This window comes from Eurosta solidaginis, chromosome 2 (genome assembly GCF_040869045.1).
Source record: "Eurosta solidaginis isolate ZX-2024a chromosome 2, ASM4086904v1, whole genome shotgun sequence".
NCBI lineage: Eukaryota > Metazoa > Arthropoda > Insecta > Diptera > Tephritidae > Eurosta > Eurosta solidaginis.
The window spans coordinates 158,944,364-158,967,450 of NC_090320.1; the positions used below are offsets into that span (position 1 = coordinate 158,944,364).

Below are 23,087 nucleotides of genomic sequence, written 5' to 3' on the forward strand. Positions count from 1 at the left end.
ACCATTTGTACAAAGTACAACTTAATTACAACAGATAAACTAACATATTTTTGGCAAATTGTGTCACCCTTGATGGAGGAGTGCTTTAAAAACTAGCACTTCAAGAAGACGTTGATGAAGCCATAACTGCATCAGCTTTATGCCCAGAGGTAAAGCTCCAATGGGTACATGCACTGGATCCTACATATGGAGACGCAAAGGTTTCAAAATTGAGCGAGAGGGTCAGAAGTATTTTTTCGATGGAGTGCCGAAATGAAATTGGCGCAACTAGTTCCTGAAACAATAGACCCCAATTTTTCAATTTTGGAAACAGAAGTAATTAAAATTTTAGTTTAATCATATATCACATTATATATTTTAAAGTTTTCCAAAAATTATAGATGAAGCTGTTGCATCCGAAAGTTTGATAATCAATAAAGCCGAAAATGAATATTCCAATTAAATTGCAGATCCCAGCACTAGTAAAGAAATGCTTTATAAGTATCCAGAGCTGAAAAAGTGCTATATGAAATTTAATACTCCTTTGCCTTCATCAGCATCAGTAAGAGATTGTTTTCAGCAGCAACTATATTGAATGCGCCGCGCCGTGGATCTCTTTCTGACGAAAATTTTGAAAAGCTTCTCTTAATGAAAGTTAATTCTTTTTAATATGGTTTTGCTGTTCATATATTCTAAACTTTGTTAATTTTTTATAAGCGTCATAACAACTTTAATGTTATATACCCCTACATTTACCTCAAATGCAATTACATTTGATTACCACATGAAATATTTGATGACGTGTTTAAATGTCGGGCGATTTTCTCTTTTTTATCATAATTAAATGGTTTTCATTGTGATACCTCAATCAACATTTACAAAATTGAGTATCTGGTATAACAAATACATATTTTGCTTAGTACAGGAATCATCGTCTGGCCACAATGGCACAGCATACATGAACGCATGTTCATGGACGGAACATACGCCGTTTCGATTAAAAAATTACATATTTGATCATAACCTTTTAAAGAAAGCATTCCTTTAACATACCTGTATAGCTACTGAAGTATAAAAATATCAACACTGATATAAGAAAATTAGTACTGAATGGTAAACAGGTGTGCATTCATTTCAAGTTACATTCAATAAAGAGTGGGAATGGTTCCTACATTCACACTCTATATTGAATTATATTTTACCATTGAATAACACACACACTTTAGCTTTGAGTTAAAGTATTTTAAGCCATTCAGGAATGGAGATTTATAATATGCAACCAAAAGATCACAAACTTTTAAAAGAATGCTGGGAGAATGCACACTCAATTGACTCAATCTTTTTACAGCTCTGCAAGTTTGCTATATTTCCAACACTTGATGCATAGACTGAGTTGAAAAAAATACACGTTGGTCGAATTTCGACACAGGCGATACTAGTTATATTTTATAGTATATTTATTGATAAACGGCTGAAAGTATATTTATATTTGATTATGATTTTTAACCGAATGAAACTTTTTGATATTTAAAAATTCAAAATAATGAAAATAAAATTATTGAACATAAATTATTGAATCCACAAAGTATATAAAGTTCACAGGTAAAATGTATAATATAATAGAAACCCTACAAGGTGGTCAGGAAAATTCTAAGAAGCTTGGAAATTTTGCTTTCCACTTTTAAGGAACTTCCCGATAACTGAGATCTGAAACTTTGACCGAAGATTTGGGCTTTATTAAGTTGTAATATTAATGATAAAAGACTTTTCTAGATGGGACAGGGATCGAGATATTTAGAAAAATCCTTTACAACATACGGAATCTTGTTAAGTTAAAATTTATTTTAGTTTATTCAGTATATGATCAAAAAGATACGGACTAGATACAAAGATATTAAAGGATAAAAGAACGTAAGTAACATGAAATAGGCTAGGTTGGGTTAGGTTAGGTTGAACTGGCCGGTCAATAAAGACCTCACATAGACTGAATGTGTCCATAGTGTCACCAGAACTCGTTTGACGACCAGACGGAAGAACCACAATCAGGTGCCAGGACATATGTTATAGAATAACTCCGTCCTCTTGGCAAATTGTAGCAGTTTTCTAGGACCCAGCTTAATTGCTGCCTAAAGATCTGGTAACTCTGTCGCCCCTAATAGCTGGAGCGTTGACCTGGCGAGCGCAGGACATGAACACAGAACGTACTCAACCGTTTCTTATTGCAGCTCACACTTCCTACACTTGCCGTTACTGACGAGGCCTAACTTGTAAGCATGTGACTCCAGAAGGCAGTGTCCAGTCAGTATGTCCCTCGTGAGCCTTAAGTCTTCTCTTTTCAGAGATATGAGCCACTTTGTGAGCCTAATATCGTAGGCTTTGCACATGATCTTAGAAATTTTGCAGCCCCGCGCTATTGTCCACACCTTTCCTGCTTGATGGGTCATATGCAACTCCTGTCTCCTTTTGATTTCTCCCAAACGGATTGGAACGTCTAACGTCGACTCAGTGAGTATTGCACCCTCCTTTGCCAACTCATCGACCTTTTCGTTACCTTCTATCACTTTATGACAGGGAAATCCAAACTGTCTATTTGACAAGCCACCAGGGCTTTCCATGGTCTGCTGCAGACGCTCACAAATAATACGTTCGACAATCTTTCCTATTGAATCCAACATACAAAGTGGTCTGCATGAAGATGGCTGGTCGGGTATCTTACCAGGTTTCAGCAAAAGAACCTCTTACGAAGCTTTCCCTGTGCCCCGAAGCTTTTTAACTAATTGCTGGGGTATACTCGCGGTGTCCAGGGTTCCGTACAATAAATGTATACTTTGAGGCCCTTTTCCAAGTCGTACGTATTTATATCAAAATTATGCCTAAAATTTCATATAAGTTATTTATCCACGTTATTGCTGTTGGGTGTCGGTGTGGCCTGACTGATAACGGTCCACCCGAGTCCCGTTGACGTGCTTGCTGCCGTGTTCGCTTATGTTGATATTATTATGCTTTTTGTATTGGCTAACGGTCCACCCGGTCCCGTTAGCGCGTGGTTATGGGACGCCTTAGTGGCGTGCTTACGCTGGCGTTCGTCGCTGCCGTGGTTAAGTATTCCGTCGCTGAGGATGCGCGGTTGTCGCTAACGCTGCTACTGCGTTGACGGTCGGGATTAGTATGTTGTCGTTGATAGACGCTTGGTTAGAATGAGTATGTGGCCACTGAGGACGCTCGCCGAAAGCGTTCGGTTGTCGTTGGTGTTGCGCTGGTTGTCGCGATTAGTATTTCGTCTCTGAGGACGCTCGATGATAACGGGTATGCGGCCACTGGGGAGGCTCGTTGCGACGCGTTGACGCTGGCGTCGCGGTTAGTATTTAGTCACTGAGGATGCTTGAAATAAAAGGATATGCGGTCACTGAGGATGCTCGTTGACGGCGCTCTGTCGACGTTGGCGCTGGCGTTGGACTGGATTTCGCGATTAGTATTTCGTCGTTGATGACGCTCGATGATAATGAGTATGCGGCTAGTGGCGCGCTAGTTGACGACTAGTCGGCGCTGGCGTCGCGATTAGTATGTGATCACTGAGGACGCTTGAAATAAAAAGATATGGAGTCACCGAGGACGTTCGTTCATGATGAGTATGCGGCTACTGGGGCGTTTGTTGACGACGTGTTGACGCTGTCGTCGCGGTTAGTATAATAAAAAGATATGCAGTCACCGAGGACGCTCGTTGATAATGCTCTGTTGCCGTTTAGGAGTCACCTCGCGGTCAACTGTGGGGAGTTGGCGGAGCGTAGCCTTAAGCGTTCAGCGACGGGGAAATCCACACACTCACGTACGGGTCAGTCTGCGATGTCTCGCATTGAAGAAACCCCATATTTACGAGTTATCGCCTTCCGTCCGTAGATCCGATTAATACCCACAGTGCCGGGCTATACCGTGGTTGTCGTCGGCTCGGTAGCGATTACGGGTCGCCTCGCGGTCGACTGTGGTGAGTCGGCGGAGCGCATCCTTAAGCGTTCGGTGGCGGGGAAACCCACACACTCACGTACGGCTCAGTCTGCGTCGGGTGGCGATGTCTCGCATTGAAGAAACCTATTTACGAGCTACCGCCTTCCGTCCGTAGATCCGATTAATACTCACAGTGCCGGGCTGTACCGTTTGTTGGCGTCGACGGCGCCGTTAATGGCGCGGTAGGCTTTGTCGCCGTTGATGGCTCTGTCGCTGGTGCGGTTGGCTGACTGTGTCGATGTCGGCGTGGCTTTATGCTATTACTGTGTTTACTCGCGTTAATATATCGGTTCACGGGTGGCGCAACGAGCTATCAGCCTTGGCCTGTTCACTTCCACGTCTCCGTACTCACAAGCCAACCTAATAAAACCGCACTGCGTTTTTTTAGCGCACGCAAACAACCGGCGTTTTTTGCCCTAACCCAAATAAGCATGCGTTGCGACAATGTAAAGCATGTGTGCAAACGTCAAATCTAAATGTCGCGCAGAACAAAAATTGGAAGTCGAGTTAGGTTTTCACGCAGCAAATTCAGTTTGAGTTGCTCTCATACAAGTTGTATGTGCATGAGACATTTTTGACAGAAAATGACTTGCATGCGTTTATATTAGGTTGGCTTGTCACTGACTACTTTCTTGCTACGGTCGTGCTAGTATAGACTTAAATAAAAATAATAAATGTGTTTGTTCGACGACATGTTGCGACCGTGTTGTTACGATCGGTCGTGTGTCGGTGGAAGCTGTAGTTGTTTTTGTCGCATGAATTGGGTATAGTAGCTTCGTTCGGGTATTCCAGTTTTCTGTTGATTTTGCAAATTTTGCAGGTTTTTCTCTTCACGTACCAGGCTCTCCAACAAAAAATGAAGAAAAAGAGAGAGTAAGGTGGCATTTCATTTTGCTTAGAGCTGCAATTTTCTGTTGGTAAAATTTTTGCCAACAGCAATTTACAAACAGAAAAACAGCTGATCGAGAAACGTCTGGTTGTAATTTACGCAAATTGCGAAATTTAATTCAAGTATTGCAGACGGAAAATAAGGCATGGAAAAGGTATGTGTTAATGAAAATAATGAGGGCGGACATCTGGATGAATTGGTGCCTGGGGAACACATATCTTCTAAATTGTTTGAGCTTTCCATTTTTTCAACTTTTTATAATTTTTTGTACCGCCAAATAATCCATCAGCTTTTCGCACATTGTGATAGTTTTTGCTGGATTTCTGTTCGCGTTCTTTTTTACATATTTTTCTCTATGAGAGGAAACAGCTGATAGTTGAGAGGATTTTGGCTGTTTATTTCTGTTGCAAAAATACGCGAACAAAGCTTTGTTGTTTGATGTTGCTGTTAAAGTTGGTATGTCCTAGTCTGTTGCGTGGTGTATTCGTGTGTTTTTCTTGCTGTAGGCATAATATGTTTATCGTGTGATCGTGTTGCTGGCTTCGTTCAGCCTCATGTTGCGGTGATAAAGTCGTATCTTGCTGGCTTCGCTCGGCTATATGTTACCATGCCAAAGTTGTGTGGGCCAAATTTGTCGTCAATATTTGGTCCTCACAAACTAATTTTTGACGTTGCAATGAGCGGGGGAAGACGCCTTCTTGGATACAAACGTTGAAGGGATCCGTAAATACCGATGTTCTAGACAGTATCGCTGATTTAAGGGCTACATTTGACACTCCATCCGGTGCTGGAGACTTCCTATCCCCAACTATTTGTTTTGCATCCAGTACCTCCTGCTCTGTTATTTCTGGGATTTCCATACTTTCTGATTTAAGCCAAGGATCAAGATCTGAACTATCCATCAGTTCATTGAAGCACGCTCTCTTGTTTTTTATAGCATTTTTAGGCGCCGTTCTTTGGGATATGTAGATATTGTGTAGCTCATCATATCGTGGCGACGAGCATGCCCTTCTCCGTGCCTTGTGGCATTTTCTGCGCTACTTTGCTATTTCCTCGTTCCACCAATATACCAGAGTACAACTTAATTTTGCGCGACTGGCATGGCAGCATCACACGCCATACTTAATGTCTCAGATATTTGAACCGACAGATCTTCCGCATGTGTCCTTCGTTTTATGGCATCATTCATACAACATCAAATGCGTCTGGTTCAAAAAGGTGTTGTTTCCATCTTCTTCTGAAGTTTCCACTAGCTCTAGGTTAATATCTTTGTTGTCGCTGTGTGTGTAGACGTTACAGATTGACCATTTTGCTCGTCTCCCTATTTTGCTACTAGCAAACGTGAGATCTATAACGGAACGTCTATTACCAGTGTCGAATGTACATTTCCCTAGGTCATTTAGAAGTTCTAGCCTCAGGGGTGTAAGGCTTTCGAGAAGAACTCTACATTTATCGTTATTTCTACTACTACCTAGGGTTGCCAGATTTTTATTTCGGATTCCTGGGACAACCCTCAAATTTGAGCCAAATTCCCAGGATTTTTAAAAATTTTCCGGTACATTTGAAAAATAAGAAACACCTATATATTTGTATGGCGGCCATCGTGGTGTGATGGTAGCGTACTCCGCCTACCACACCGTATGCCCTGGGTTCGCACCCCGGGCAAAGCAACATCAAAATTTTAGAAATAAGGTTTTAAATTAGAAGAAAATTTGTCTAAGCGGGGTCGCCCCTCGGCAGTGTCTGGCAAGCGCTCCGATTGTATTTCTGCCATGAAAAGCTCTCAGTGAAAACTCATCTGCCTTGCAGATGCCGTTCGGAGTCGGAATAAAACATGTAGGTCCCGTCCGGCCAATTTGTAGGGAAAATCAAGAGGCGCCCGACGCAAATTGGAAGAGAAGCTCGGCCTTAGATCTCTTCGGAGGTTATCGCGCCTTACATTTATTTATTTTATATATTTGTATGGGTTGCTAATTTCGGCGAAATAATTTTTAGATAGCATTAAACTTTTTTAACTCATTTATTTATAACAACTACTTTTAATACATCAAAAAATAATGCTTATGCATACATTAACAAACGACAAAAAAAGTATGAGAAACTAACTATATAAAGGTACAATAATAAAAAACATTTTCAGGTATATCGTTAGTTTCAAGAGATTATTTATAATTGAAATTGTTAAAATTTATATTTTAAGAGAATTTGAGAGAATTTGATTCCAATTTTTTCACCGATCTTTCTAAACTAAACATAATCACCCCTATTCTGCATTTCGATTACGTTCCCGTTCTACGCTCCGCTTTAATCGAAGTTTGTATTCTGCATTACGACGGAATCGTAAAGAGAAGAGGAAGAGCAAATGATTTTTCGAAATCAGCTGTTGGTACGGAATATGTGAACATTGGAACAAAATAAGTTAAAGAAAATTTGTAAAAAAACACTGAAAAAGGTTTATATTTTATTATCCACGCCATTTTGTACAAAAAAAAGCAATAGAATATATTGCCGCAGTGTTATATTGTTTTGAGTGAAATGCTTTCATAATTGTAAGTGTGTTTTTGTCGTTCTTTTGGCCAATTCCCTGCCGTGGCCACCAAGTTTTGTTAAAACGGATTCCTGCACGAATATAGTTGACATTTTCTGAATTTTAAGGATGCTCATTTCATTGCACTGGCCTAAAATACTTTATAAAGGTTTATTTATTCTTTCCGCAAGGATTGTTTACGTTTTCGCTTCACCTTCCTCTACGCCGACAGCTTGCTTTGGCATATAACTGGACCCAACGAACAGACACAAATTATAGCTGTCTATTATAATGGAATCAATAGCCTCGGAATTATTTATGGAGTTGGAAAGCAACGCATACGAAAATTGCCAGGCGAGAATGGAAAGGCAAATATTGCGAAATTTGTGTAATCCATTTGAGATGAGTGACGAATTGTAAGAAATTGAACTTAAAAGTGGTAAAGTTTAATGACTTATTTTCTTATTTAGATTCAGAAAAACTTTCGACTTAACAAGGATGCTTTCAAGCATGTGTTAGATACTTTTGCGGGGCAAATACGTCCAAGGGCTTCGACATCGACATGTTGTTTTTGAACTGGAAACATATAAAAAACAATCATCATCAAGCCTTCTACGTTTCTTAACAAGTTTTACTTACATTTTTGTTAAAATTCTGTTATAAATTAATAAAAAAAATAAAAATAAAATATTTTTCCGCCAACTAATTTGCAACTTAGAAAAAGGGAACTACCATCGAAATGCAGAATACAAAAAATCGAACGATTCGAAGTTGGATCGAAAGAGTTTGGAACACAGAATACCAAAATCGCCAAATCTAAAAAATTCCAATCCAAGTCGAAATGCAGAATAGGGCTGAATATTGTGTACAAAATATAAATAAGCTAAAACCGTACATATGTTCACGGTTTTCCGTCTTAAATACATTTTCTATTAAGCAAGGGCATTCTACAATATGCAATTTTAAAGCAGGCCATATTTAAAGCAGTCTTTCAATAGCGGGGCACAACTATAAAAACCTGGTTGAGACATGTTTTACAATCTCCATCCACTGCATTTCGTTGGGTTCAAAACTCTGTTGCAAAACTTTCCTCCTTTTTGCAGACCGGCTGAAAAAAGAACTAATTTTTATAATGAAAACCTCGACGTCATAGTCCAATTTATCTGTACAATGCTTGGCAACATTATGGAGAATGTGCACTATGCAATTTGCTTTTATAATATTCATATTTTTCGAAAGTAGATTGGTATAAATGGAATGATTTTTCCCAAAATTAACACTGGTATTATCTGCTGAAAGTGCTGAAACCCTTTCCAGAGATTGTTCGTTAGCTTCCAAACTATCAACAAGCATCTTTGTAACTTGATCTGCAGATTCGTTACCATTTTCGATAAAATCTAGCAAACGATTTTCAACACCAGTTTCGTAGTCATAAAATAGGATACATATTGGAAACATCTTCCGGTTGCCTTTATTGCTTGCATCGGTAGCAATTGAAAAGTATACATTATTTTCTTTTATTTTTTTTTAATACATTTAACAGACTGTGTGCTAAGGATTTGACACACAATTGCTTCGGCCTTAATTCGCCCGCAGCTTATTTTTTTTAGCAATTAATGAATCTGCACAAATGCATGGGAGTAATTTATTTGCACATTCCATACTATTATAAGTAAGGGAATGCTTTACAGTATGATAAACAGAAGTTATTTCTGCAGCAGAAATCTCCTCCCGTCCCGTCCTGCTGATTAAAAAATGTCTCAATACCATTGGCTGCAGCAGCACTCGCAATATCAATATGGATCTTTGTAAGTGAATGCTGTCTGAGATCGTTTATTCCACCATAACTGCAATTGAACTCCCTTTTGCAAAGACGGCAATATGCCTTATATTACCTCTTACTGGCTGTAGCCAATTATAATCACTTTCCCACTTAAAATTGTATCGGGTAAGCCTTTTGACCTTTTCGGAAGTAATGCATCAACATCAGACTGATTATTTGTCGAAGCGCTCATTTCCACCTACAAGAATATTTCGATGTTTATATAATAATTTAAAACATATATTTATTTACCGTGAATGAATTTGATGCAAGAATTAAGCAAAAGATGAACACACATACATAACACTTGCCTTGCAAAATTAATATTTTGGTGTGCGAAATGTCAAACATTGACAATATTCAGAACCACAGTACGGATGAATTTTTCTTCTTTACAGAGTTGGACGCAATATGCTAAAGAGCTGAATACAATCGAAGCCGAAAATATGGCCATGTTTCGTAGCAGATTATAATTTATTAATTTTGATATTGTGAAAATGCCGGGACAAAGCATTTCCCGGCGGTACACTTTAAAATTTGTGAAAACTACGGGATGTCCCGGCCAATACAAGCCTTACGAAGTTTTAAAAAAGTTAAAAAAAACTTCATTGTTTTAAAAAAGAATTCCGACTGCCTAAATAAATTCTTTCTTAAGGAACATACCCTAAAAATTTAATCTGGAATAATGTATAATACCCGTATTTTTTGGGCCGCAATGAACTCTAAGAGACGTTCAACCGGGTTTCCGACTGCCTAAATAAATTCTTTCTTAAGGAACATACCCTAAAAATTTAATCTGGAATAAAGTATAATACCCGTATTTTTTGGGCCGCAATCAACTCTAAGAGACGTTCAACCGGGTTTCCGAGAACCATTGCATATGAAATGTAAATATCGGATAATACCCGGACTATTTGCAATCTGTTATTCCAACTTATCTATACCTATGTAGTTTTCAACCGGCATTACTACCAGCCATATCATCTTCGAAATTTCAGCTGATGATATTCTTACATCACTCTTCGAGTTGAAGTCAATTTAAAAATCAGAGCCCATATCGTGTTATACGATCAATTATTTAAAACCATTTTCACTGAAACGATTAATATGAAACTGTCCAAAAATTTATAAAAATGATAACAGTTTGTAGATCTAATAATGCCAAAGGCACTAATCCGATTCACCAATTTAGAGCTATTTGGATTTAAAAAAATTTATTTCGAATATCAAATAATAACTGCCTTTGATGATGAAGCACAGATAAGCTTGTTAGCCTAATGCTAAACGAATAGTATTTTTAATAGGTTCTTGTTAAACAGAAAACTTCTGTGACAATTGGTTGACGAAATCATCGCTTATCAACGATATAAATAAATGTTGTGTTTTGGATTATTCAAGGAAAACTAATATACATTTTTTCGAATAGAGATTTAATACAAGCACCTTAAATCGGCGTTACGAAATCAAAGATCTAGGTGTTATTTTTGGCACTAGACCCTCTTTCATTAGTCACATTGATTACATCCATATGTGCCCAATCTTTTGCCATAATACGTGATAGAACTTTTAAAAAAAGTATTGATTCCACTACTTATTAAAAATACTCGGTTCGAAGTGAAAGGTATCGAGTGTACTCAAACCAAGAGAGTACTTTGGAATGCTTACCAATAGATTAAAAATTGGATCGTATATTTACAATTAAGTAGTATATGGGTAATGCTTTTTCAACTGAGCCCCGTTTTCACCACGCAAAATATTGCGATGATATTTGGTCTGCGCCGAGTTTTGTGGTCGAGAAGAACACTTTGTGAATTTTGTTGCAAAATTCTGCATAGTTTTTTTAATTAGCAATTAAAAATTTTGAAATTGTTTCGGAAATTAATTGTTTATCCAAAAGTAAGCGTCCGAATGGTACAATTGTTTAGATATAAATTCAAAAGACATTCAAGTACAGGGCAAAATTATGTTTTTTTGCAAAAATTGTTTTTGTTGTTGGTTGCAATAAATTTTTTATAAACAATTCAATATGTAAACGATTTCTGCGCCTTATAGACGGAAATTTTAAAGAACAGCTTATTTAAAAACCATTTCCGGGATTATCTACGAAAAAAATGCTTGATATCCGACATAATTTGAAAACATTGCTTTGTTTTACGAAACCTTTAGTACTAAAAATTTTGTTTTCAATAAGGAAAAAAAATTGGATTTTTAATAATTATTTTGTTTGCATTGATATTAAATACGAGCATATTGGTGAACAAAATGCTGAATCCAAATCACTGCTGAACCCTTTTCAAAAAAAAAAACATAATACAATGTATACAAATTTAGTTCGAATAAGTGATGAAAATGTTGAATTTAGCGAACTAGCCGGACAATACGTGGGTCGAACGTGTAGAAAATATTTATACAACGCAAAATTACATTCGTCTCCTAATGTAAATACTGGTCATACCCTGTGCAAAGGTTATAATTATTTTTTATGTCACGTAAATAAATTCCACTGTTGAAGACGGTTCGCAGGTGTTCGTCGGGAGACTCGATGGGGTTTAAATACCCCTTTGAAATGATTCTCACCTCTTACTTAAGTAGAAGATATTCGTATGAGGAGGATTCGAAAATGAGTTGGTCTTATATTCAAACATCTGTTGTTTATTTGCGAAACAATGAAACCACGTCTGAAAGTTAATTTCGATTATTACACTTAATCATTATTAAAACCCAATTCTCCCGGTTTGGCGTTTCTTTAAGTTGGTGGGTGGAAAGATTTTACGCCGAGTTTTTCTTCCAATTTGGAACGTGCTACTTTTAATTGTTCATACAAACTGGAGGGACGGAACATGCATCATTCCGCCGACTCCGAACGGCATCTCAGATGAATTTTCACTGAGAAGCTTTTCATGGCAGAAATACATTCCATGTGTTTCCCAAATCACTGCCGAGGGGCGACCACTCTTAGCAAAGATTTTTTCTAATTGAAAAAAGGTTTTTCTAGATTTCTAATATTTTTCCAAGATTTTCGGTGTGGCGGGTGGAGCACGCTGTTCGGAGTGGGCGGAGCGCGCTACCACCACTCCTCGGCGGTCGCCAATCCAATTGAAGTTTAAATACCACCTTTACAAATGTAATTATGTTGTCACAACGTTCGTTTTGGTTTAACGAAGTCTATTGAAATCAATGATATGAGATCCTTGGCAAAATATTTACTGCTTAACGTTTCAAGGTGTTTCTCTGGTGATTCGAATACCCTCTTGTGGGCTATGTATTTCGGCAGCAAGGAGCGACAAAAACGTCGGACAGTAAGCCCTTGTAGCTACGACGAAGATATAAATTCGATGTCTCACTCCTATAGGTTCTGTTCTGGCATATGGTGTGGGGGATATTAGGCACGGTAGCGACTTGTGGTCGGAATCTACTATTCGAACTTCGGAAATTGTAGCTCATAAAAACATCGGCGCCCATTGGCGCGAACAAAAATAGATTAATAAGAAAATCAAATTAATTATAGTAATTACGCCGGAGTCACCGCCGCCGCCAGCTTACTATGGATCCTACGCCACCGACAAAGTAATGGCGTAAATCTCAACTACGAACAGCTTCTGCAACTCAGATGAATTTCCACTGAGAAGCTTTTCATGGTAGAATTACATGGGGAGTGTTTGCCAAATCACTGCCGAGGAGTGACCCCGTTCAAAAAACTTGTTTCCTAATTAAAAAAACGTTTAACTACATTTTTGATGTTGAACCCGCCATACCACGGCGGCCGCCAGTATACCAAATTTCGTATGTACTACAGTTATATGATTAAAGTTATAATACCCTTGTGTTTAAGTACACGCTCTGTATAAAATTATGCCTTATGATTATATGAATTTCCACTCATTGCCTCATTTCGCTGGATGTGAGATCACAATCAGGAGAAGGGGAAAAGCCAGATATTTATAAGTGAGCTGATAGTTAATATTTCGGCGGAATACCATGATGCATACATCTTCCCTTCTGATTTGAAACCTTCGCAGTACTAACAAGCTGACAGTACGTTGATGGGATACAGTGGCAAAAAACTTGCACGGCTATAAAGGTTTGAGGATTTCTATGATATCCTTTAATAACGCTATTTACCACTTTATTTGGGTATATAAATAAATTCGTTCTCGTCATCCTGCTTTTGACGACATGGCAAGTGGACACAATTTTTAGTTGGTGCATCTTGGCAATGTCAGTATCTCCCGAACATCCCTTGAATTCAGGCACAAAATTTGTGCATGCTCATGTGCATGAGTTTAACTCTTCTCGGCGTAAAAAATAAACAGCACACACATGAGAATATGCTCTACTATTTTGAACTGCGAAAAGTTAACCCACCATGAAAAAATTTGGTACACTGATGTCCTTATTGTTTGATTACACCCGAACTGAAAATCCTTACTGGTTTTTTTAAATTTTTTTTAGTAAAATATTATGAAACTTTAATATGCATGTATTGAGAAGACTTTCAGTTTCACAATCAATGTTAATTTTAAGAAATGCGTTGAACCTCCAACTCAGGAAACCGCCGTTTTTCCGTCATGTTTTGTGCTACTCTTTATCAACAGCTTTGCTATAACGTCGCTATTTGTCATTTAACTTCCGAAACATCGAACATTTGTTTCTAAAAAATTTAGTCCAGTACCACGGTTGTGCATGCACTTTCACCGACGATATATCGCATATACATACATACACAAATATCTTTGATGTACCACAATTGCTTCTATTTTCCCATTTCACCGTTTTTAGCAAGTAAGGATACAATTGAAATTTATAAGTATACAAATAAGTTATTTACTGCAACAGCAAAAAAGTTATAAAATTTCAAAAGTTTAAGATAAGAATATCTTCGATTCAATCATGTAATTTTCAAAAAGGCCGTTTTTTATCGCGAATCCTGAATTAACAAGTAAGGAAGGCAAAGTTCGGGTATAACCGAACATTACATACTCAGCTGAGAGCTATGGAGACAAAATAAGGGAAAATCACCATGTAGGAAAATGAACCTAGGGTAACCAGGGAATGTGCTTGTATGACATGTGTATCAAATGAAAGGTGTTAATGAGTATTTCAAAAGGGAGTGGGAATTAGTTCTATGGGTGGACGCCTTTTCGAGATATCGCCATAAATGTGGACCAGGGGTGACTCTAGAATTTGTTTGTATGATATGGGTATCAAATGAAAGGTATTAATGAGTATTTTAAAAGGAAGTGGGCCTTAGTTCTATAGGTGGACGCCTTTTCGAGATATCGCCATAAAGGTGGACCAGGGATGACTATAGAATTTGTTTGTACGATATGGGTATCAAATGAAAGGTGTTAATGAGTATTTTAAAAGGGAGTGGGCCTTAGTTCTATAGGTTGACGCCTTTTCGAGATATCATAATGAAGGTGGACCAGGGTTGACCCTAGAATGCGTTTGTAAAATATGGGTATCAAACGAAAGGTGATAATGAGTATTTTAAAAGGGAGTGGGTCTTAGTTCTATAGGTGGGCGCCTTTTCGAGATATCGCCATAAAGGTGGACCAGGGGTGACTCTATATTTGTTTCACGATATGGCTATCAAATTAAAGGTAGGTAGGTTGAACTGGCCGATCCATGAGGACCTCACATAGACTGATTGAGTCCGTAGTGTTACCAGAAGTTTGTTTTAACGACCAAACTGAAAAACCCTATCAAAAACCAGGACCTCTGTTATAAAATAACTCCGTCCTCTTGGCAAATACTAGAAGCTTCCTAGAACTTAAGCCACTTGCTGCTTCTAGATCTGACAGCTGTATCACTCCTAATATCTGGAGTCTTAGCCTGGCAAGTGCAGGGCACGAGCACAGAACGTGATCGATCGCTTCCTCCTCCAACCCGCACTTCCTAAATCTGCTATCACTGACCAAGCATAATTTAAAGGCATGTGACGCCAGAAGGCAGTGTCCAGTCAGAATTCCCGTCATGAGTCTACAGTCCTCTCTTTTTAATGATAGAAGCAACTGTGTTAGTCTAAGGTTGTAAGACCTACACATAATCTTCGACACTTTACAGCCTCGCGCTTGAACCCACGCCTTTCCTGCTGGCCGATCATGTGCACCTCTCTCCTTCGCTTAATCTCGCCAAATCTAATTGGGACATCTACGGAGCAAGCTTCAAGGGATGCGCCCTTTTTAGCTAGTTCGTCCGCTTTTTCATTCCCATCTATTCCCATATGCCCTGGGACCCAATATAGATGTATGTTTTTCCCTGTCCCGATTCTCTCCAGAGACTGCTTACACTCTAAAACGCATTTAGATGCTGTGCTATGCGAGATTATTTCCTTAATTGCTACTTGACTGTCAATATAAAAGTTAACACGGTTGCAGCTTAAGCTATTCTGTTCCAGGGTTTATACTGCTTTGGTTACGGCTAATATTTCCGCTTGGAAAACGCTACAGTAATCCGGTAGCCAGTAAGATCTGCTTAATTCCGGATGAGCGCAGTATACCGCAGACCCTACTCCTTCCACTACTTTGGAACCATCGGTGTACACATGTATTGCCTCGTCCGCCATTTGCGTACCCTTGCGCCAACCGTCCACCTCTATTGTGCGCAGATAGGGAATCATGTAGTCTGTTCGTCTTGTGATTGATGACGCTATACTACTATGGCCATATGGTCGGCGCTCAAGCTGCCCCGAAGCACCGAGCCTGGTTGCGGTCGTTAACGCTTTGTTCTTTGCTACCAGGTCAAATTAAAGGTATTAATGAAGGTTTAAAAGTGAGTGGTGGTAGTTGTGTATGTGAAGGTGTTTTCGAGATATCGACCAAAATATGGACCAGGGTGACCCAGAACATCATCTGTCGAGTACCGCTAATTTATTTATATATGTAATACCATGAACATTATTCCTGCCAAGTTTCCAAGGGCTTTTGATTTCGCCCTGCAGAACTTTTTCATTTTCTTCTACTTAATATGGTAGGTGTCACACCCATTTTACAAAGTTTTTTTTCTAAAGTTATATTTTGCGTCAATAAACCAATCCAATTACCATGTTTCATCCCTTTTTCGTATTTGGTATAGAATTATGGCATTTTTTTAATTTTTCGTAATTTGCGATATCGAAAAAGTGGCGTGGTCATAATCGGATTTCGGCCATTTTTTATACCAATACAAAGTGAGTTCAGATAAGTACGTGAACTGAGTTTAGTAAAGATATGTCGATTTTTGCTCAAGTTATCATGTTAACGGCCGAGCGGAAGGGCAGACGGTCAACTGTGTATAAAAACTGGGCGTGGCTTCAACCGATTTCGCCCATTTTCGCAGTTATCGTCATAGAATCTATGGCCCTACCAAATTTTACAGGGATTGGGAAGTTTTTGTTCGACTTATGGCATTAAAAGTATCCTAGACAAATTAATTGAAAAGGGGCGGAGCCACGCCCATATTGAAATTTTCTTTTATTTTTGTATTTTGTTGCACCATATCATTACTGGAGTTGAATGTGTCTATAATTTACTTATATACTGTAAAGATATTAAATTTTTATTAAAGTTTGACTTTAAATACATTTTTTTTAAGTGGGCGTGGTCGTTCTCCGATTTTGCCAATTTTTATTAAGCATACATATAGTAATAGGAGTAACGTTCCTGCCAAATTTCATAATGATATCTTCAACGACTGCCAAATTACAGCTTGCAAAACTTTTAAATTACCTTCTTTTAAAAGTGGGCGGTGCCACGCCCATTGTCCAAAATTTTACTAGTTTTCTATTCTGCGTCATAAGCTCAACTCACCCACCAAGTTTCATCGCTTAATGCGTATTTCAAGATACCTCAAAATTTACTCAAGTTATCGTGTTAAGGTACGGACGGACATGGCTCAATCAATTTTTTTTTCGATACTGATGATTTTGATATATGGAAGTCTATATATATCTCGATTCCGTTATACCTGTACAACCAACCGTTATCCAATCAAAGTTAATATACTCTGTGAGCTCTGCTTAACTGAGTATAAAAACTATTTGTTTTTTGGTAGTAGTTGTAGCAAGGTTTGTTACCATAATAAACAAAATTTAAATAAGTTTATCCGAAAACAAATTGTTTAAAAATAAATTGTTTTTAAGGGACACGTGTGCGACTCACTTTTCAAACTTCGATTTCCCCTATACTATATATTGTAGCGTGCCATACCTCCTCCAAAAATCCTTGGTTAAAGCCCCGGGCAAAGCAACTTCAAAAATTTAGAAACAAGTTTTTTGAATGAGAAAACTTTTTCTAAGCGGAGTCGCCCCTCGGCAGTGATTTCGAGTGTATTTCTTCAATGGAAAATTTCTCAGTGAAAATTCATCTGCTTGCAAATGTCGTTCGTAGTCGGCGTAAAACATGTAGGACCAGTCCCAAAAAGTTGTAGGAAAAATTAAAAGGAGCACGGCGTAAATTGGAAGAGAAGCTAGGTCTAAATTCTCTTCTGGAAATTTACTCCAGTTTGCTTATATTCACATACATATTCCAGGTAAAGGCCTATGTACAGGAACGAACATAATGTATTTCATGAGCTAATTAATATGAAGGAATAAAAAAGGTTGCTAAGAAGTTTTTGAGAATTGTTTAAAATTTCAACTAAATTTTTCCATACCAATTTTTATTTTTAAATATATTATCATTGAAAATTACTAAGGAGAGCAGTTCGAACATCAGCGGAAATTTACGATTTTCCACGGAATGCTAGCACTATAGACTTTTTCATTGTACTTCTAAGCAATATTTTTATTCGCCAAAGGTAAGCAAAATATGAAATATACTCTCAAAAAACATTTTCTTAGAAGATAAATATTGGAGGGATTTTTTGCAATAGGCAGAGAAATTTTTCGTCAATTTATTATATGAATTTTTACAATAATGAGGAAAATGTCCATGTATATTAGAAATGTTTTTCTTTTGTCTATTGTTTTGAGAAGAAATTCCTATGGGGAAAATCATTCCCATTTTTTTAGTGTATCCGCCGTGGATATGTCATCGGAATGAGCTAGTTGTTGGCAGAGCTAGTTGTTATAAATAAATAAATGAAAGGCGCGATATCCTCCGAAGAGATTTAAGGCCGAACTTCTCTTCCAATTTGTGGCGTGCTCCTTTTAATTTTTCCTACAAATTGACGGGACCCACTTGTTTTATGCCGACTCCGAACGGCATCTGCAAGGCAGATGAGTTTTCACTGAGAGCTTTTCATGGCAGAACTACACTCGGAGTGCTTGCCAAACACTGCCGAGAGGCGACCCCGCATAGACAAATTTTCTTCTAATTTAAAAAACTTGATTCTAAATTTTTTTGCTGTGGCTTTGCCCGGGGTGTGAGCGCAGGATCTTCTGTTTGGTAGGCGGAGCACGCTACCATCACAACACGGCGGCCGCCCTCTTGTTATTGGCAGACATATTTCAGTTATGATGCCTGAAACGTCATCATATCCAATTGGATTGGCTGATGCTAAGCTGTAGAAGGATGCAAAGGGGTCCATGTAAGGCCACGAAATCAATAAACAGAAATACGATTTTTCGCAACAAGGTCATGTTTATTAGCACCAACTAAATGGAAATATTTTTTTCCACCAAGTTTTGAATAAACAGTAATCTGCAAGAACCTCGGCAGTGCAAAAATATCGTTTTTAACATTTTTCGAGCCGACTTTTAATTTCGTCCCAAGCGTCGACAATAGATCGCTGAAGTTGTATGACTTGTCAATTCAAATAAACTAACTTCATCCTGTGGTTAATCCAAATTATCATCTTTTCACCACCGTGAGGGACCCAAAGATCGAATTCGTACCCAATCTAAGCACAATTCCCTACACTTTTCTATGAAATCATCGGTGTATATTATTTTATTAGGTAGGACTGAGGACTGAGGAAATGCGTAAATTTGCTTTTTCAAGCAACTGCAGCATTAGTACTAAGTTTCAAATAATATTTTTACGACTATTTTATAATTATTCGTTCTATGAAATACAAAATAACGAGGCAACTAAATCATTATTGGATGCAAAGTAGTCGATAAATTTAACCAAGTGGAGAACGAACCATTGCCGTCCCCAGCTCCGACTAATGAGTCATGCAAAAAAGTAGCTATCCCGGGTAAGAGTTTTACACAGCAGAATCAATAAAAAAATATCAAAAAGGTACAATGTGCAAAGTCAATCACTATTTAGTTAAAAAACCTTAATTTTGCAATCACTTAAAGCATGTGGAATAATAGTCCTACTTCAGTCCCTACTGGCTAAAGAAATAGGCACGCTTACATCAGGGAGTGTTCACAAAACCGCTTTGTAATATTTTTTAGGGAACAGGCTATTTCGGGTTTTCTGGAAATGTTTATATCTTACTACTGAAAAATGAAAGTGAAAGGATTCGGAAACAACGGGTTAAAAACTTTGTCGAAATGATGCAATCCACCAAGCAGCCAAGTGAATGACCTCCATTCACTTAGAGTCTTATTGAACAATGGTCATTATTGACATTATTATTATTATTTTTTTTTTGTAGGTAGGTAAGTGGGTTTCGGTTGACACAAATATAACAAAAGACTTAAGAAAAGAACTTGGAACTATAATTATTTTCAACTCACCACCACATTGACCCTCTTCCTCGTCCAGGTTTTTGTTTACTTTCTGTTGCTGTGACAGTTAATGATACTATTATTAGTATAAACAATAATGCTGCCTTATTCATTTTCTTTAAACACAGTAGATTGTATATAGGTAAATAGTTTGAAAACTACGCAATTTATTTCCAAATATAAAGTACTTTGAGTATATTCGCGATTTACTTGTTGCACTTCATTTCCATGCACACATGTTTGCTTACTAATTATTTGATTTCCATTCCAGATAGCAATTTCTGCGTTTTTTTTTTGCACTTATCGTTTTTAACTTATTGCTAAAACAACATTTAAAGCGCTCATAATACGTTCTACTAATATTTTTATAAAATTTGCTTTATTTGATTACAGTGAGTTTTAATTTTACTGGCAGGTTAATTTTGTTTCCACACGCACATAAAATCTAATTTAAATTTAATATAGTTACATCTTCTAAATGAACTTTATATAAGCTGTAAGTATGTGAGTTTTAATTGATACAAAAGTAAAAAAAATTTAACTCGCTGTATACGCTTTAGGTGTTTGTATGTCAATACCAAATAAGTCGCCAACACGGAAAAACTACTACCCGTTTCAATGCTATAAGCCAACTGACACTTAAACGCTTCAGTCTCACCTTCTACAATTCAGAAATCAGATTGGTAACATCGTCAACGATTGCGCTTATCGGCATCTTCGTTGAGTGACTAAATCGTATTACTCAAACTGTTGTTGTGTCATGTGTATAAGCACGTACAATAAGAGTACATATATCTACGGTTTCATTTGCTTGAGTGATCGCAACTGTATTAAATGGTAAGAGAAATAAGTAAGAGGGAAAGGAATAGTTTCTGACGATCAGAAAACCAATTATAGACACCTTTTAAGTGAGTGAGTGCAATGCAAATACAACGTCCTATTGGATGATTTCCGTTAATATTAGCTACATATTCAGTAACCAATCATATGCAGAATATTATCATAAGTACGGACCAATAAAACGTCGTATTCTATAAGAAGCTTATATATCAAGTATGTAATTTCAGGATAAAGCAGGGCACTATGTATCTTAATTATATAAATTATTAAGTTTAATAGCACTTGATCTCATATTTGATTTGTTTAAAAAATATCTTATTTAATACAATATCTAATTATTTATTTATCAAATATTTTCCCACAATGACCCCTGTAGTAAACTTGGTGTTATAAGTGACCCTTGTTTCATATCTTTAGCGATATTGGGTGCCTTTAGAAATCCCAACCGAGATTATTATACGCTGCAAACATATTTACGTCAATTAAGTGATACAATTATGTTGAGACAGCTGCAAAATGCAATAATTATACTTAGATGTTATTTTTATTATTATTATTATTATGCCTGGACGCACTGCGACCATTCAACACAAAGCGTGGCAAGTCCTAAAACTCGCTCCTTAAATGAACACGACCTATGAAAGTTTTGATTCTTGAAAGGACGCTGAAGGAAAGTTCTGCACTAGCTACAGTGACAGGTATAGTGCAAAAGATACGTAAAGCAACACAAATGTTGGGGAAAATTGCATACAGATTTTGAACATAGACGGCATTTAGCAATTCCAATGGTGACAGACCTTTGTCAAAATTTGCTTCGTAAATGTCTTTCAAGTGAATTATTTCGCATTCTATGTTTTAAGAAATGTTCGAACCGTAGTTCCATCCATGTGTTCAAATTACCACAAAAAGGAAAACGTCTCGCTCAAATTTCTCATAGCTGCAAATCGTTCAGTAATGCATATGATTACCCACTCAACATTAAAGTGAATAAATTTTGAATTTCCCTACATATCAATACAACTTGATTACTCCTTGCGACTAAATACTTATTTTTTATACAATTGAACAAAACAAATAATAAAAAATTATTACTTCTAGTGATCAGAAAATGAAAATCATTTTTCTGAAATGATTTTTGAATAACTTTGATGATTAAATTTTAAGATTTTATAAAAATGAACAAAGAGAATAATAAAATTAGTTTACTTTTGAAGATCAATAACTGAAAACAATTTTTCAATCATATTTTGGAATAACTTTTGAATTAAACTTGTTTACCTTCGGTGATCCAAAAATTAAAATTATTTTTCAATCAACTTTCTTAATCTTTTCACCTTTTCACTACCCTTGTTGACTAAATAATGAATGTTTTACTTGTTGAACGAAACTTTTCATTGAAAATCTGATTTTTCTTCATATGCTTACATTTTTTCAATCATAAAATTCAAAAAAAAAAAAAAATATTTAAGACTTAACGAAATGTAAATGCTGTTCTAACCTAAGATGTCCCCTAGCAGTTCTCGAGATGCGTCTTCTCAGAGAAGACATACTGTATGAAACCGGTGTACGGAAGTTTTGTGGTATTTGAAACGCTGGTAAGTTAAGCTCGATATGCCTGGACCCGGCTTCAACATCCCCCATGAGTTACGATTGTCAAAAAACTCACGTTACCATTATTTAAGATGATCATAGATGATGTTGGATGTTGTAGTCGTGTGTGAACATCGGTCAAGTTAATTATTGCCAATTACCTGGCGGCCACCGTGGTCTGATGGTAGCGTGCTCCGCCTATCACACCGTATGCCCTGGGTTCAACTCCCGGGCAAAGCAACATCAAAATTTTAGAAATAAGATTTTTCAATTAGAAGAAATTTTTCTAAGCGGGGTCGCCCCTCGGCAGTGTCTGGCAAGCGCTCCGATTGTATTTCTGCCATGAAAAGCTCTCAGTGAAAACTCATCTGCCTTGCAGATGCCGTTCGGAGTCGGCATAAAACATGTAGGTCCCGTCCGGCCAATTTTTAGGGAAAAATCAAGAGGAGCACGACGCAAATTGGAAGAGAAGCTCGGCCTTAGATCTCTTCGGAGGTTATCGCGCCTTACATTTCCAATTTATATATTTGCTAAATAATTATAATTTTTCTTGTATTTTTTTGCAAATTCATCTAAAATTAAATCTTTTATCTCGGCATCGTTTTCCTGAACCAATTTTCTGTGCGCACTTAGCATGCATAAACCTTAAAAAAATACATGAATTTACAGTAAATATATTTTTGGAAAAGAAGTTTATTCACCATTAAGACTGGATTCCGTCATTGTTGTTCTCAACCACGTTTTAACCCTCTTCAGAGTGCTGAAGGAGCGCTCCACCGTAGCGGTTGTACAGGGCATTGCCAGCAGTATTCCAAAAGCTTTTCTTATTTTTGGA

General features: G+C 37.4%; 1 protein-coding gene across 3 annotated transcripts in view; it reads right to left on the reverse strand.

The window, feature by feature from the left end:
- wg (wingless) overlaps positions 1-20,526 on the reverse strand; it is a 336,654-nt gene extending 316,128 nt beyond the window's left edge. For 2 of the 3 annotated variants that reach the window (XR_010949684.1, XM_067766361.1), the window contains exon 1: positions 19,832-20,471. Coding sequence is in view for 1 of the 3 variants with exons in the window: in XM_067766361.1 (XP_067622462.1) it covers positions 19,832-19,935 (104 nt within the window). In the remaining 2 variants the exon portion in view is untranslated. The other variant, XM_067766362.1, reaches the window with a different exon arrangement.
- Positions 20,527-23,087: the final 2,561 nt, after the last annotated feature.